This window comes from Hippocampus zosterae, chromosome 20 (genome assembly GCF_025434085.1).
Source record: "Hippocampus zosterae strain Florida chromosome 20, ASM2543408v3, whole genome shotgun sequence".
NCBI lineage: Eukaryota > Metazoa > Chordata > Actinopteri > Syngnathiformes > Syngnathidae > Hippocampus > Hippocampus zosterae.
In genome coordinates this window covers 5,586,689-5,602,221 of record NC_067470.1, presented here as the reverse complement: position 1 = coordinate 5,602,221, position 15,533 = coordinate 5,586,689, and the positions used below count along the sequence as shown (strand labels likewise).

Sequence of the window (15,533 nt, the reverse complement as noted above, 5' to 3'; positions counted from 1 at the left end):
AAATTAAGTTTAGGTACGGTCCCAAGGTCATAAAAGCAAATACCCCGTGACAAGCCTAAAGGTAGAACTGTAAACTTCCTGCTGAAAAAGCCTTCCTGAGCCAAGCTTAATGATTTTCCTGAGAAACGGGTTCTACATACATACACATCGCATATGAGAGGTCAGAAACTGTATTAGCCGCAGATATTAGCAGGGACAGTCGACAGACGAACAGATATCTACCAATGCCAGCAGCAGTGCAGGAGGAAAAAAAAACCTTGACCTCTGAGAGGCAAAGAGACTGAGTAGGAGCACCTTAACCACAAAACAAGGCCTTACTGTTCAGTGACCGCCCCCCCTCCCCCACCCCCCACACACATCATCCTGCTAGACACACTTTTGCATCCTGCTTTACACACATCTTGACCTGCCAAAATATGACCACAGCTGTATGTGTAACCCCCTACACAACAACTTTAACATTTTAAGGAAGGAGCTACGCACAAAAAAAGGAAAAAAAAATACTCCATTAAGTCAAATAAATAAAAAGTCACTTTTAATGAAGTCTTTCACGCTCACAATCAAGCTTGTAGTCTGATCACATGGAGCGATGCAAACATTCATCTCAAACAAGACACACTGGTCAGTTTTGAATCAGGCAAAAAATATATATATTTTAAAAACTATTTACAATAAACTTGAATGTACACAAGAGGAGTGTGAGCACCTACAGTCCATTTTTGACTCCTCAAACAAGTTCTTGTACCCTGGTGTCAGTGTTAAAAGTTCTTCTTCTTTTGTCAGCAACAACATTTTTTTTTATATACAAATGTGCAAAATTCGGATTGACGTGGAATCCGTCAGCGCTCAGTGTACAAGTCCAGGATCCCCGGGTGATCTCACTGCACCTCACAGTCCCGCCCTCTGGGGTTGAAACATCTTGCTCCTCGCTGCTTAGCCTTTTCATTTTTCAAGTAAAGTGCTCCTCTAGCAAAAACCACACGGCATGAGATCAGTCTCGTATTTTTTTGCCACTGGTAAAAATAAATGAAAACACAGACGCAACAGTCCAACGGGAGAAAAATACGGGAATGGTTTTTGTTTTTTCCCCAGAGCAAAAAATAAAATAAAATAAAACAAGTCTGCAACACGTGAGGGCCACTCCTGGACAGTAAGTCATACAAACTCCAGTTTGCCGTGACCGCTGTACATCCCCCAATGGACAAGGGATAATATCTTATCATTGCCGAGGTCCCCCTGTCTCATCTTATCGCACGTCAGACAGCAGTTTTCGTGACCCGTGACGGGCACCATGCACTCCAGGTCCAGCTTGGCCACGTGGCCCTTCTTGGTGTGGTGGCCGTGGAAGCTGTAGTGAAGGCGCGACAGCATCTGTTGCCGCTGGTCCTGCAGCCGCTTGTTCTCGCTGCGCAGCATACGCAGCGCCAACATGATGAGCAGCACCAGTATGAGGCCACCCGCAATGGGCACCGCGATGACAGCCGCTCGGAACCACACTTCCTTGGCCGAGGCTAACTCCTGAACCCGCGTCACCAGGTTTCTGTTGTTGCCCTCTGGCTGGTAGCGGTTGTGATCTGCATACAGAGATGGAAAATGAATATGGTTGGACACCCGTGTGATACTCGATGAGCAGCTTTTATGGTGACACGTCCGCTTCACAACAATCTTTTTCCGAGTGTTTCTATTCCTCTTACCTGTGGAGTCCCTCGTGTGTGCCAGGTCATGCAGGCCTCTGTAGTTACACATGTCGTCATGGCAACAGTCCAGCGTGCCGGCACCGGCGAGGGCGTCTGCGCCCCTCCGGTTGCTACAGATGTCGCCGGCGTTGGCGATGGGGTCTAAGCACCCGTGTGTGAGTGGAGAGTTTGAGCTGAGCGGGTCCAACACCTTGGTGAAGCAGGCGTTCAGCTCAGACTTGCACATGTAGCCTGTGGCCACACAGTGCGGCGCGTCGCAGTAACACCTTATTTCTCCTGGTGGTGACAGAAATTGGAGAGAACGGGTTGGTTGAGGATGTACGATACATCCGGCAGCTTAACATTTCTCAGGGTTTCTTGAGTCACGGGGGTCCTCCAAAGTCGCATCATTTCCAGTTCTTCAAAGCATTATTTAGAATGACTTGAGTTCAGAGTGCCAACAAACTGTTTCCTGCTCCCTCCGTGTCATGTGCCTGTCAGGCACCTTTCAAATGGGCAGTCGCTTTTCTTCATTTCTCTTTACAGGAGCAGTTGTATGAAAGGCACTTGTATAAAAGTTAAAAATGTTCCTTCAAGTAACAAGTCATTCCACATCATTGTCCGATGAGAATAATTGTTTGACCTGACGAGAACCACCCTCGCCAAATGACTTTTTGACTTTGGAGGTTTGACGGAATTCAATAGCACACACACATGCAGTACTTCCTAACCGTGATGCTGAAAATGATCCGGTTTCACTTAACTGGTGCGAACAATTATTTATTTAGTACATCTTTGTTCAGTACAGGTAGTACATTTACAGTAAATGCTCTTCCACAAGCAAGCAGAAAATACAAAACCTAACTAGTGCGTCCACTTTTTTGTGAGATTTTTGCTTGGTCTCGTGACCCGAGATTTTCTCCAATGTAAAATATGTGCCTTGGCACAGTAAAGGTTGGGAAGCACGGCTCCAACAGAACTCTATTGACATCACCCCGTTCCTTATATTACATTTCTGCATCAATTAAGCTGCATGTGGCATTTTTACCAAACAGGAACTAGCTAGTATATAATTAGCGGTTTGTCCACTAAAGTCAATTTCTTTCAACTCAAATGGAAACTCATAAAAAGGGAGTTGGGGGGGGGGGGGGGGTTCTGAGTGGCGGCAGAGACTCGGTTTCCCATTTGCACGCAACCAAGCTTCACTTGTGGCTTCCTTGCCGAGAAGGCGGGGGCGGGGGGTGACTGACACAGCGAGGTCCCGACTTCAAGAGTGTGCAGCTAACTTATCATTACGACTGCCTGCTGCTTCTAAACCAGACCCAGTCATTAGTTCATCTATGACCTCTTTCCTTTCACAGTATACACTCAGAGGCTACATTAGTGTTTCTACACCAGTGTTTCCCAAACTTTATTGAGCAAAGCAACATTTTCAAATGACATTTTATTTTTAAATGGGAAAAAAAAATCTCATAGCCCATCACCAGAGAAAAATGTCACAAAAAGTGGCTACATAGGTTCATAACTGTATCTAAACTTCTGCCATCTAGTGCGTCACTATCAATGATCAAAGATGTATTTACCAAAGTTAAGTTTTGGACCAAGTAAGTGAAATTGGATAATTTCCTGTACCACCTCTATCTACACTACACTGTCAAATGAAATACAATTTATATATTGTAGATATGCCACTGATGCAGAAGGTGACCAGACTGTGTTTTTGCACAGTTTTTTAATTGTTCTTGTATTCATCTTCAATAGATTATGACCTACTGTTGTTAACAAGCGAAGGGGGGGAAAAAATGAATGTATCTCAGTGCCAGTTCTCTCCTCTTTGAATGCAACAAGTTTCGGTGCAGGAGCACATTCATTAGATCAGTGTTTTGCCTGGGAATGATTGGAGCAGCAGGGCTCGGCAGGTCATTTGGAGAATATTTCATTAGAGAGGAGAGGCCCCTTTGTGGGCCAAAGGGGGGTGGAAGAGGAGGGGGAGTCGACCTGAGCACGGAAGCTTTTTGGCCCAGTTCTCTTTTTATATGAATGGCAGCTTTAATAAAACAGAGTTCCACTGAAGGAACCCTATGGGAGACAATGCAACTTCATACTACATTGACACTTTATTATCAAACAGAATGCATTAACGTAGAAAGGTACGTGGTATTGAGAGTGTAACAACTATCAGTTAAAGCTCGATTGCAGTTACACTGTAGTTTCCTGTTAATAGCAGATGTGGGAATCACAACTGTTTTCGGCTGTAAAAATGAAAAGAATAAGAAAGATTATGACTGCAAATAATTTCAAGGCTATTTGCTGAGATGTTTTACGAGTGTTTGAATTCGGGGAAATGTTATTGGTCACCAAAGAAGCATTTACGGTCAATTAAGCATTTAACAGTGGATTTCATACTTTTTTTATTTTTGATAGGGAGCTAGAAAGACGAAGCGCGTTACAGATCAGGCGCAAGATATATACCTTTCGTGAGAAGAATAGCCATGGCGCAGAGTTCCAGTTGCAGCCAAATCGAAATAAGACTGAAGTGACGATCCATTGACGCCAACGTCGATGCGCGACACGCGCTTGTGTGTCCACAACGAACAGCAATGTCGCTCCCTGAGCCAAAAGCCGGACGTGGAAAAATAAACAAATAACACGCTTTACATTGAGCTGCGGAGATAAACTGGCTCTTCCTACTCATAAAAAAGTCAACTTGCAATTCCACTAGAAGAAGAACGGGGTGAAAAAAGTTGCTTTTAAAAACTGCTCCGCATTTCAACTGACTCAAAAGGCACGGCGTATACTTCAAGTCCAAAGAAGAAAAAAAAGATATATTCCTGTTGTGAAGCGTGTCAAATTATGTGGCTGAAACTGGTGGTCCTTCGTTTAAGCTTTCTTTCTCTGTTATCAATAACGTTGAAGCATCCTCTCAGTATTCCTGGATGGAGAATATGTTGAAATGAGGGACAATCCCGTTTTGTCAGACAGTACAAACGGACTCAAAGTAGTCAAGATATAACAGAAGAAATAGCTGTGGTCGGCTAGAACTCCGCCTCTTCAAGCTGATTGGTCAGTCTCTCAGGCACGTTTACTTCCTTTCAAAATAAAATCAGTTTATTCATGATGTGGGTGGGTGCAATACCTTTTATGCTAAATACTCCCAATAATAATAATAATAATAATAATAATAAACACGCCAGGAAGGCTTGTGAATATCTTGGACCCTGTTCATTCCTTTCAAAACAAAGTCATTTTATTCAGGTACCAATCCAGTGGGTGGAGGTATCAATTGATGACAAGAATCTCCTACAGTGTCACACCTGTTACTCGCCGTGTCATTAGTTCTCTTTCAAAAGGACTGCCACGCCGACCGTTCACGGGCACATCCTTGTGTTACTGACATGCTGTTTTGTTTCTGTTGAAGTGGTGTCTTAATTGCTGATGTTTTGTTGGTACTTTGAATTTTTATTTTTTTGTGACTTTGTTAGTGCTTTCAATTGAGTTTTTCCAGTGTACCCTTGCAAGTGTTTTGGTTAGAACAGTTTGGTTCTCCTGCCTCCTTACTGAATCTATTAGGTCTCTTCTTGGCAATAAAAAAAGTAATTTCACTTTATTTTCGTGCTTTGGATATTTTATTCAAAGACTGCATGCCAGCATGCGTTTTCTCCCCAAGGGTGGGGGTTTAAACAATGGCTTAATTGAATAGTGACAATTTCCATGACTGCATATTCCCTATGATAGGGAAATGTAGGTAATGCTCAGTTTCTACTTTATTCTCATTGTTGAGAAAACAAAACTAAGTGAAAATTTAACTAAACAAGTGTTAAAAGTTTACTTTAGTTTCTGTTATTTCCCAGTGTTATGCACCATTGATGGCCTTCGACTGCAAGTCCTGACACGTATTGCAAAGCAAATTCGTCTCCTTTTCGTGTCTCTGGAAATGAAAAACAGTCATTCTCCGTCGAGATGTTTTCGTCATTGTTGTATTTAATTGCAAAGTAAAACATTGCTCGTATATTGTCGCCGGATTGAGTCGCTTGACTGCATCGCTGAGTGATTGTCACCAAAGTGTGGCTAGTGTTTGTACCTGCAGCGTCATCCCCGCTCCGGCAGCCAGGTTGACGCCGGACTGAACCTTGCAGCCTTCAGGCGATCAGGCTGCTATTGCCACTTGAGGGAGGAGCGGAGAGTCGTTAAGCGAAATTAGCAACCCAAAAAGGCTCGTGGCGCCACTGAGACGACAGCACACGCGCGCGCGCACACACACGAACACACTATAATATGTCACGATGCAAAATCGAGGACTCGGATGTAGTAGTAAAAATACATTCTAATTTCTTCAACATGTTTGTTCAACTTAATTAAAACGGATAAAAAGCGATTTACATGCAGGGCGAATAAATCAAGTGACATGGCTGCAATAAATGAAGCCCCGACTCGTTCTGCATAAAGCCAACAGCCAAGTGAAAATGAGGATACAGCTTTAGTGAAAAAAATACACATGACAATTACAGCAATTATCTGCAATTCACATCGGCGCCACTCCAGGGCTGTGTCAGCTTTGCAAGGAGACTGCTGCAGATAGTCTGGAGTCGACCAAATACCGCTTGATGCCTTGATATAACTTCACGTGTATCATTCTTTCTTATAATAGATCACATTCACGTATATCGGTCTTCACGTATTAGAACGTGGTAGCCTGCATAACGTGGACAGCAAATTCGCCGCACCGTGGTTGCATTCTATTTTATTGAGCTTTTACTACCATCTAGTGGTATGAATTGGTAAACGCACCACCAGTATGCAAAAAACCACTACAGTACAGCACTGTAATTTAATTCACCATTTCAAGTGTACGTTAAATCAATAGACACCAAAAGGATGCCGCTACACCGGAGCGAATGGGTGCTATTGTCCCGTCAGGTCCTGAGTTTTATTTGATATGCTCGAATATGTTTACAAATTACTTTCTCAGGAGCCCACTACGTCACAAATTTATCAAATCGAAAAAACAATCTTGGAGACTTGCGTGTTATCATCAAACGCATCTATTAAAAACAATCTGTCTGTAGTGAATCGAAATATGAGTTTCACGTTTCGAATGAATCTGCACTCAAATAAAATACATTTTCCAAGATATTTGAATTCACCGAGACACAATATAATATGTGATCATCTTGATGTCGCAGCATCTAAACTATATAGATTTTGCATCAACTCTACGTAGCTTTAGTTGGGTGACATGGCTACAATTGTAGCAAACTTGTAGCGTCTAAATGTTTGTTTTTTTACGTGTTTTTTTCCTGCTGAGAGGATGTGTTAACAAGCTTTCAGCAGGGGGGGGGGGGGTGCTAAGAGATGTAAATCAGCGTTTCCGTGCCTAGCTTCACACATTAGGCAACATACTACAGGTATGTGTGAACCAGTCTAGACAGTGAGGGCTTTGTGCAACAAAAGCCACCCCTGCTGATTGGTGTCTGTTGACAATAATGGGTGAGGTGGGGAGCGGTCTGCAGGTAACGTCGACCTAAGATTGTGAGCAAACTTAAAACAAGTCTCTAAAACAGCCCCCGCATCACAATACATTATTCTGATAGCTCCACTTTGAAAATGTGGCCATCAGATGGAGACACCGAAACAGACACATTTCCTCAAACACCTCCTTAACTTCCACTCCTCACTTTGACGGGAGCCATATCAAGGATGGAACAAGAGACAGGCAGACTGTCTCCATGCTGCTAGTGATAATGGACTGAATATTCCTTAGCTGTCTTATTCGAAAATGCAGCTCATCAAGAAGGCGAGACGACATGACCCTTCAGAGACATTTTATTACATCTGTCATATACTTCAATATACAAACGAAGGATGTGGTCACCTTTACTGAATGTGTAGTGAAGTTGAATGAGAGAGGCTTTTAAAATGACAGGATGGTGGAATTAAACTTTGCAGCTTGGGGACCCTGTGATTCAACAATGGAGGGCAAACAATAACAAAGATGGGACATGCTTTTTGAACATCTTATTTTATTATTATTAACTTTTTTTGTTGATTTTATTTTGTCAAACAGAAGGTAAAAAAAAAAGCGAACAGGAGAGGGATGTGTAGGCGAATGAGATTTTCAACAAGGCACTAGCATCATATCAAACCAAAACCCAACACTCCAATAAAATAATCAGGGCTCTCTTTAGTTTAACATGTTAACTCTCATACATACAATTCACATTTTCACCTTGTCACCACACACACCTCTGCCCATACCTGTCTGTTTGCTTTTTGTCCCTTCCTACAGAGTGCAAATCAAAGTGTAAATCTCTACAACTCTTTATAAATAAACCCTTTGAATGTTGTCCACTTTGTTGACTGTACAATGGAATGAACCTGCATCGCAAAAGGGGAAGAAAAAAAATACGTGGAACTTGTGGCAGGACCAGGCTGAAGCCAGACAAGGGGCGTGGGAATGATTCAAAGCAACTTCCCATCTATTATTTGTATCTTTTGGAGTCACACGCAACCACACCACCAGGCACTAGTTTATCAAGACTTGGAGATGCAGGGCCAACAGAAGCTGCAAATACACCACCTAACCGTTAGGAGCAGTTGTGCTGGACCTTGCTAGAAGGGGATGCTTCACCATGCCCGAGTGCACTTCACCCCGAGAGAGGGCTAAGGAGGGAAGAGTCAGGAGTTCATCGAGGTTTGAAGAGGAAATGAAAAAAATGAGACCAGTGTGATTCTGTATCGCTCAACTTCTGTGTAAGTCATTGACCCCAAAGATTCTCCTGTCATCTATGAATTGACAACAGAAAGCTGCAGACGAGTTCCCATGAAGGAAAAGGCTAGCTAAAGGGTGTAGCCGCCGAGGTGCTGATTAGTTTGGATGTCAAAAGCTTTGATAGACATGGCTTTCGATGGCTTCATTCTACAAAACATATTTACAACATAGATAACATCTACAAGAAATCTACATTTATTTTTTTCTCTCTCTTTTTTTCTTTTTGAACAAAGCGGAATTGTAAATCAACCCTCCTCTCCAAACAGCTCTTCCTTTCCTTCTTTCTTGGCTCTTTGCCGCCCAAACGGTCCAAAGCTAAACCGACAACAGCTCCTGTGTGCATGTGTGAAGATGGGGCTCGAGAAAAACTGAACAAGCGCTCGGCCTCTGGCTTTCAGCTATGTGCAATGGGTCGCCCTCCACCTGTACCCCCCCGTTCCCCGTCAACCCTCCTCGAACGCCCGCTTCGACTTGAGACAAAAAGTTCTCAGACCATGAAAGAATTCTGGTTCTTCAACTTTTCAAGTTCTTTGATTTGCTGTCTTAGAAACAGTATCCTGCGGGAGAAAGAAATCAACAAGAGAAACGTTGTGGATCTATTTGGACTATAACAGACGCACTTTCTTGTGTGCTAAAGCACTCGTACCTTTGTTCGCGCAATGTGGCTTGTATTTCGCTGACTCGGACCAAGGAACGCAGGTTTTTGAGCTCAGTGCAGTTCTCAGACATGCAAATGCTGCCCATTGTGTGAGTCTCTTCGCGTAATCGTGATGCCTGTAACACAAGTGGTTTGACAAATGCATAAACTACACGAATGACCATAATTTGGAGATCGGGCCAGTGTTGAGAGCACAGAGAACTTTCTCTTGCACAAACACCCCCCGACCTGGGTGTGTTGTTAAGCGTATCACCAACAACCGTGCGGAAAATAAATAACTGGAATTGCGGTTATATTTTTATGGCACAGACATGTCAAAATGTGTCGGCATAAAGGCCTTTTCACAGTGCACTTAACGCGTAGCGTGCCATCAACAAACCCATTGGGTTTCTATTGTGCTGCCAAGGTGCGAGGATGGAACACCATGCCGTGTCGCATCCGTGTGCCGAGAGAAACAGAAAAGGCCTCAAGAACTATTTGCAATATCTGACTGTCAGTTGAGTGGGACATGGCTTCTGCACTTTCACGTTTATCTTTTTCCGTGCACCAGAACAGTGACATTATGATATCAAATTTAATTATGATATTTGGTCAACTGGGACAAACCTGTTTTTCTGCATGTTCAGCAGGCCAACCTTGGACATGCTTTATAAGATTCTCATTGAAGTGAGCAGCAAGGGAGGGTGTGAAGGAGCAGGAGGGCCGGGATGTCGAGGAGGTGGGAGTAGCACAGGCAGATGTAGGGGCATTGCTGCCGCCGCCAGTTGCGACGTGGTTGAGACCTGGGGAGGGACTCCTCTGGCTGCTGTGGTTGACAACAGAAGCACATCAAGTGTGTGAGTTTATACCTGCCTCATAGTAGGTGCCGTTTAGGATGCTTTGCCCCGTATGTCAACTTATCTGCCAGCTTTTCTCAAGATTTTGAGAGACACACGTGAAATATGTTTTTGGGAGGAAATATAGGAAAAAATAGATACATTTTCACTTCAACATATATGACTCAGAATCCCTTCGCAGCTTGATTTTAAAACTTTGACCTCATGTTCAGAAACTGTGCCTTTAAAATAACGAAATATTGGCTCAACCGAATTTCCTCCAACGACCAACAGGTGGCGACAAAACTCTGCATTGTCATACAACAGTCAATACAGCATTTGGTAAAGCCAACAACATTCTCAAATCTGAAAACCAAGGTCTTCCGCACGCCGTTTCAGAATGGCGAGGACCGTGACATTAAAAATGTGTCATGTCTGTTGTAGACTTTTAGCACGTGTGCCTCTTACATCACAGGCAGCTCAAGAACACGGCCACAATTATTCTGCACGGGTTCTCTAAGTGCTGCTGTGGAGGTGCTTTTTACCCTTGGCGCTGGAGGGTGCGTGGTGATGCTGTGGTAGCTTCGTGAGTGTGCTGCTTCTCACTGGGGAGGGGCTGCTGAGACGTTTGCTGGGGATGAGATGACTGCTTGACCGTTGGTGTACTTGCCTAGAAAATGATCCCCGGTTACAAGCCATGTTCAACACAGTAGCCACTCAGAAATAAGGCTCTATGAAAAGCTGTCTATGATAGATTGATTTATCTTTACAAAAGAGTGTATTAGCCACTGATTTGAAAATGTAAGGTGCAAAAGTACATTTTGCATTTAACAGAACATTAAATAGAACATTTAGGGGTGATCAATATCTTATTTCGCTACCTTTGACAGCGAGATGCCCAGCTGGGTGCTGAGTAGCGGTTTGAGGGGACCAGCAGTGGCTTGTGGCGTGCTGATGCGAGGAGAAACATAGGATCTGGGTGATGATGCATCTGATGTTAATGACATCGGTGACTGGTTTGACTGCTGAGCTGCTCAGGACAGAACAGATAATAAGGCAATATGAAGCATTGTAATATCAAGTATGATATGCAAAAGTTATTAAGCAACAGAAAATGTTATATAGGTCCTTGTGGCAGCAGCAGGCTGTACCCAATGCTACGAATATGATCGACATTATTTGTACAGTTTTCCAGAGGTTTCTCTTACCTTGGCTGGAGAGTTGAGCCGCTTGAGAGAGAATAGTCGTAATATTGAAAGCTGATGGCCCAGCAGTGAGGATCTTATGAAGCATCGACTGTAACGAAGCCTGTGTGACCGCAGCTGTCAAAACTAAACAAGGGAAAACAAGCTCAAAAAAGCCAGCTCCAGGCACAGAAAATGTGCTTGACATGCAATATTTTGTACACATACACACACAAAACATGTACAAGATGTCATCTGTTTACGAGAGTTGTGCTCTTACAATGACAACACAACACCAATTTGTCCCCAAGTTCTGCTAAAATAGGAGTTAAGCACAGGGACATTAAATATATTGCTATGAGCTGATTTGGTTTTGCGTTGTTGCCGCAAATCAATGAAAGTACTGCATACACAAATCACACGCACCTTCGTTGATTTTTGCCATGTCCATACTGGCATTATTGAGCTGCAGGGCAGTCTGAAGTGCAGGGAGAAGCTGGCGTAACAAAGTGGGGTCTTGGAGAAGTGGAGGGGCGGGGCTCTGCAGGACCGGTGAGACGGGGACGGTGGAGGATGACGACGATCCCGGGGTGCCTGATGAGGGGTTGAAGCTCCCCGGGCCAGAAGATGATGACTGGGTGGCATGAGCCGTTGTGGCTTTCTCCACCTGTGCTGACTCTGAAGTAAACAGAAAGGAGGCCGCCGTCGTCACCGTTGGGTGTCTATTGGTTAAGGTGATGTCTTGCTTGACTACCCGCTCTGCACCGTCAACTTTGAATTCACAATGTCAAGCCTTACTTTAAATTTATGGTAAAACAACATTTGAAAACCAAAATAGTCATTGTCCTTCTTACTTGTTGCCGGAAACCCGGGCGGCACTGATGTCTGCATTGCTTCCCTTCTGTAGTCCCTGTCCTTGGGGAAACTGTTGACAACTGCAGTCTGTTTTGTCGCCTCCTTTTGTCGCTGTTCTCTGTCAAATGTGAGTGCATACACGCCTAGCGTTATGGATCCAACCGTTAAGAATAGTTGACCGCAAATGATCAAATGCTTTGGTGATCAAATGGATGACTGCTACCTCTCCAGCCATTCTTTGGGTTTCTCCCACTGGGACACCTCTGTTCGGCAGTTGTAATAGTATTTCTTCCCGGATGAGCTAATGTGCTCTGACCAGTCATCACCTGGTTCGTGAGTCTGAGGGGAAAAAAAAGAAAAAAAGAGTGGAATTACGGGACAGAATCGGTCTGACAACCGATGTGAGTGCAATTAACGCTCATAAAGGGTCTGATGCAAGAGGTTGCAATCTCATTTGTAATACAAGCAAAACAGGGTTGCGTTCGTAGATGCTTTTGGAATATAAGTATCGGCTAATCCACTAAACTCCCCCCCCCCCCCCCCCAAATCAATACTTAGAGCCGCCACCCCGTGTCATCGCCACTCAGGAACATTTGTGTGTAAGCCAACCAAACAAACAAACACCACCACAGTGACTCTGAACACCACTCCTTTTTCCATCACATTCTGAGATTTTTATTCAATATTCTTTTGTTGAATGTTTTAACAATTTCATCATATTAACCTCCACACTCGGCATCTCTAGATACCGGTGCCTCTAGTGTACGCCATCAAGCAGTGTTTTCTTCTCCCCCAGTCTGGAATGGGTGGATGCACAAAAGCTTTTAGATGCTTCTGGAAGCTGGCTAAAACCCACCGCTTCTCAAAGCGAGATTGTGGATTCCTTCGAAAGCGGGAACATTAAGCAGCACTTCCAAATGAAACACAAATCCTTTGTCCCTCGACTGAACATGGTGGCCATAACTCGGCGAATAACCCGAGTTCAGAACTGCGCAGCCTACTCGACTAGTCAGTCAACAAGGAAAAACCCGCAGTACCCCCGCAGCATGTGTGTGCAGCATGTTCAAAAAGACGTTCAAACCCCGCAGGAGGAGTACCAGACAGAAGTCTCTGGTCTTCTTTGGAATGAGAAAAAATGTGGAATAAAGCTTGCGCACGAGTCCTGCCAAGGATTCAAGGGTCCAATTACTCACTTGTCTAACAAGGTGGCTATTTCTTGATAGAGTGCCTGGGCCTTTAGCAGGTCAGTGATAGCTATTCACCACTAAGTGAAAACAACAGGGTGACAATGGTACATACACACTCAACAGTAAGGATCAAGAAACTATCAGTTGTCTTCGGAGCAACTTACTGTGTCTGAGGGTTTGCAGGGATTTGAATGCGAGTTGGAGCTCTGAAGGGCACTGTGGTTGTGAGAATTTTCATGTGGCGAATTACTGGTCCCTGCAACACATGAAGTTGTTTTAACACAAACATCTACATTGGCTCAAAGCTGCTTTTTGTCGACAGACCGATAATGCTCAACACAATTAAAAATGACCCTGGTATCGTGATCGAGAACACTAACTTCCTCGAAACACTCTCGGCTCAAAACAGCGTTTGTCGAAAAGTAATTCTAAAGTGACACCAAATGCAAGGAGAAGAGAAAATGTCACCCAGTCCCGGTCATAACTTATTCAAAACCCGGCGTGAAGAGAAACGTTGGTAATGAGAAGAGCCAATTTCAAGAAAAACAGGAGATGTATCCAAAGTTCTAGATGACGAATACAAACACAGACTAATTGCGTTTTAGATGTTTTTTTTTCCTCACCTCCATCACGATCTCTGGCCCTGTGTGCATGGACAGCCTTTGCTCTGCTGTTCCCTGTGGTGTCACTGTGTTTGTTTTCTGGGCTGTCAGACCTTCGGAGCATTTTGCAGGGAGGGGTGACATCGGAGTGGTCTCGCATCTTTTCATGTCGGTGATCTCCTGCTGGATGGCTCTTGGATGAGTATTTGAGAGTCTGGAATAAAATAAATCATTTTTTTTTTTTAAAGGCACCGAACGCATTATTCCTCACGCACATCACACATTGTCAGGAGAGCTCCTCATCATCAGGTCTAGTGGCCAACTCACTGGAAACCCTCAGGATCAAGTGGATATCTTAAAAATAAGTCACACTGCCTGTCTCATTCTGCAAAACTTTAGATTAAATATGCCATTGCTTAATGTATAGATCATTACAAGGTGAGAAGATAAACTATTCGTATGGCGACGTAGTGTGACGTATGGTGTTGATTAAAATCACCGCTGCATTCCAGACGTTTGACTGTAACAACTAGCGTACTAATGTGTATCCGTCCATGATCGGAATGTTGAAACGTTTCAAATCGCTTGCTAGATTAAAAATTACGGGCAGGCCTTAATCAGACTGGCTAGCAGGCGAGCTAACCGTAAAGAGCGCAGAGCTTTAACTGCTGTAAAACTCGCCTGGACCGTCACTCTGTCGCAGGCTCCAGTTTATACACTCGTTATTACACACTGCGTATCTGTCGACGGTCTCCGCGGGCTCCGCAATTTGAAACAAATAGATACTTTTCACTTTTCCGCACCGACTGCGGCCTGTTGAGCTCACCAGAAGCCTGACCCTGAGTTTCCATTTTAATCTGATTTGCTGCTAGCACACTCCGTTTAGCTTCCAAGTACCTGATAGGGCTGAGAATCTCTTCGGTCGCACCTGCAATCATAAAGAAAGAGCATGTGAATAGAAGGCTTGAAAAGTCAATGTTAAGAAATGGATCGAAGTGAACGCGCAACTTTCCAGACACTTATTTTGGTTTCAGTAAAAAAAATGGCGGATTGTCAAGCGTAGCTATAGGCGAAAGGAAAATGTGAAGAAGTAACGTCAAAAGATGTTTACCCATCGCCGAGTCTCGGTTGTTTCCTCGCATACATTACCATCAATGCCGTGTTAGTGTGTCTAGAGTGGGATGTGAAAGACTAATGACGGCACTGTATTTTTCTTGTGAATTCCGCCACCTGAAATCGTCAATTTGAGCCTAGCTGGTAGGTATTTCGATGCTATAGGCAGCAGTGGTGGAAAGAGCGCCCTCCCTCACTCAGTCCATTTTCCGCACAGCGGTCGTGGTTCTCCGGATCGCACGACAAAACGTAGCAGTGCGGTGCTAGCCGGGTTGCCAGATACGAAGAAAATTGACGAATCCCAGGGTAATTAAGTAAAAGGTAAATGACGCTCAGAACGAACATTTGTCAACGTGTTTAAAGTTGAAGATAGAAATTTTTCCAGATTTATTAAACATTTCATCCATTAATGTCTCGAACGGAGTAGCATTTATATGGAGCAATGAGGATACAATTTTCCATTTCTGGCAACCCTCTAAGAAGCGTCTCTCATCCCTCACTCGAACGCTACACGACTCCCACATTGGAGTCAAACACTTGTAAAAACTGTTCATTTGATAGTTTGTGTAACCAAGTCGTGAATACACTCGTAATAAGCGTTTTGTATTGATAATAAGCATGAAATATAGCTACACCTGCCGCTGGAGTGCAGTTACTTGTTGTACACTGCTATC

The 15,533-nt window shown here is 43.9% G+C and overlaps 2 protein-coding genes across 2 annotated transcripts; both read right to left on the bottom strand.

The window, feature by feature from the left end:
- Positions 1–513: 513 nt before the first annotated feature.
- On the bottom strand, positions 514–4,698 carry bambia (BMP and activin membrane-bound inhibitor (Xenopus laevis) homolog a). The gene is made up of 3 exons (XM_052053762.1): positions 4,149–4,698; positions 1,695–1,973; positions 514–1,574 (listed from the first exon to the last, which is right to left on the bottom strand). The coding sequence occupies exons 1-3, from the start codon at positions 4,369–4,371 to the stop codon at positions 1,156–1,158; spliced, it is 921 nt and encodes a 306-aa protein (XP_051909722.1). The 5' UTR covers positions 4,372–4,698; the 3' UTR covers positions 514–1,155.
- Positions 4,699–7,481: 2,783 nt separating this feature from the next.
- On the bottom strand, positions 7,482–15,098 carry waca (WW domain containing adaptor with coiled-coil a). The gene is made up of 13 exons (XM_052053710.1): positions 14,858–15,098; positions 14,644–14,674; positions 13,768–13,960; positions 13,309–13,400; positions 12,181–12,296; positions 11,957–12,075; positions 11,529–11,780; positions 11,127–11,249; positions 10,800–10,948; positions 10,464–10,588; positions 9,710–9,908; positions 9,092–9,219; positions 7,482–9,002 (listed from the first exon to the last, which is right to left on the bottom strand). The coding sequence occupies exons 1-13, from the start codon at positions 14,896–14,898 to the stop codon at positions 8,933–8,935; spliced, it is 1,638 nt and encodes a 545-aa protein (XP_051909670.1). The 5' UTR covers positions 14,899–15,098; the 3' UTR covers positions 7,482–8,932.
- Between the last annotated feature and the right edge of the window lie 435 nt (positions 15,099–15,533).

Excerpts from the sequence above, each read along its gene's own strand:
- bambia (XM_052053762.1), bottom strand. The coding sequence starts at position 4,371 with ATGAGTAGGAAGAGCCAGTTTATCTCCGCAGCTCAATGTAAAGCGTGT. Across the intron at positions 1,974-4,148 it reads GGCTATTCTTCTCACGAAAG|GAGAAATAAGGTGTTACTGC; the intron begins GTATATATCTTG and ends TGTCACCACCAG. Across the intron at positions 1,575-1,694 it reads ACACACGAGGGACTCCACAG|ATCACAACCGCTACCAGCCA; the intron begins GTAAGAGGAATA and ends CTCTGTATGCAG.
- waca (XM_052053710.1), bottom strand. The coding sequence starts at position 14,898 with ATGGTAATGTATGCGAGGAAACAACCGAGACTCGGCGATGG. Across the intron at positions 13,401-13,767 it reads GGCCAGAGATCGTGATGGAG|GGACCAGTAATTCGCCACAT; the intron begins GTGAGGAAAAAA and ends CATGTGTTGCAG. Across the intron at positions 10,949-11,126 it reads GGCTCAACTCTCCAGCCAAG|CTCAGCAGTCAAACCAGTCA; the intron begins GTAAGAGAAACC and ends TGTCCTGAGCAG.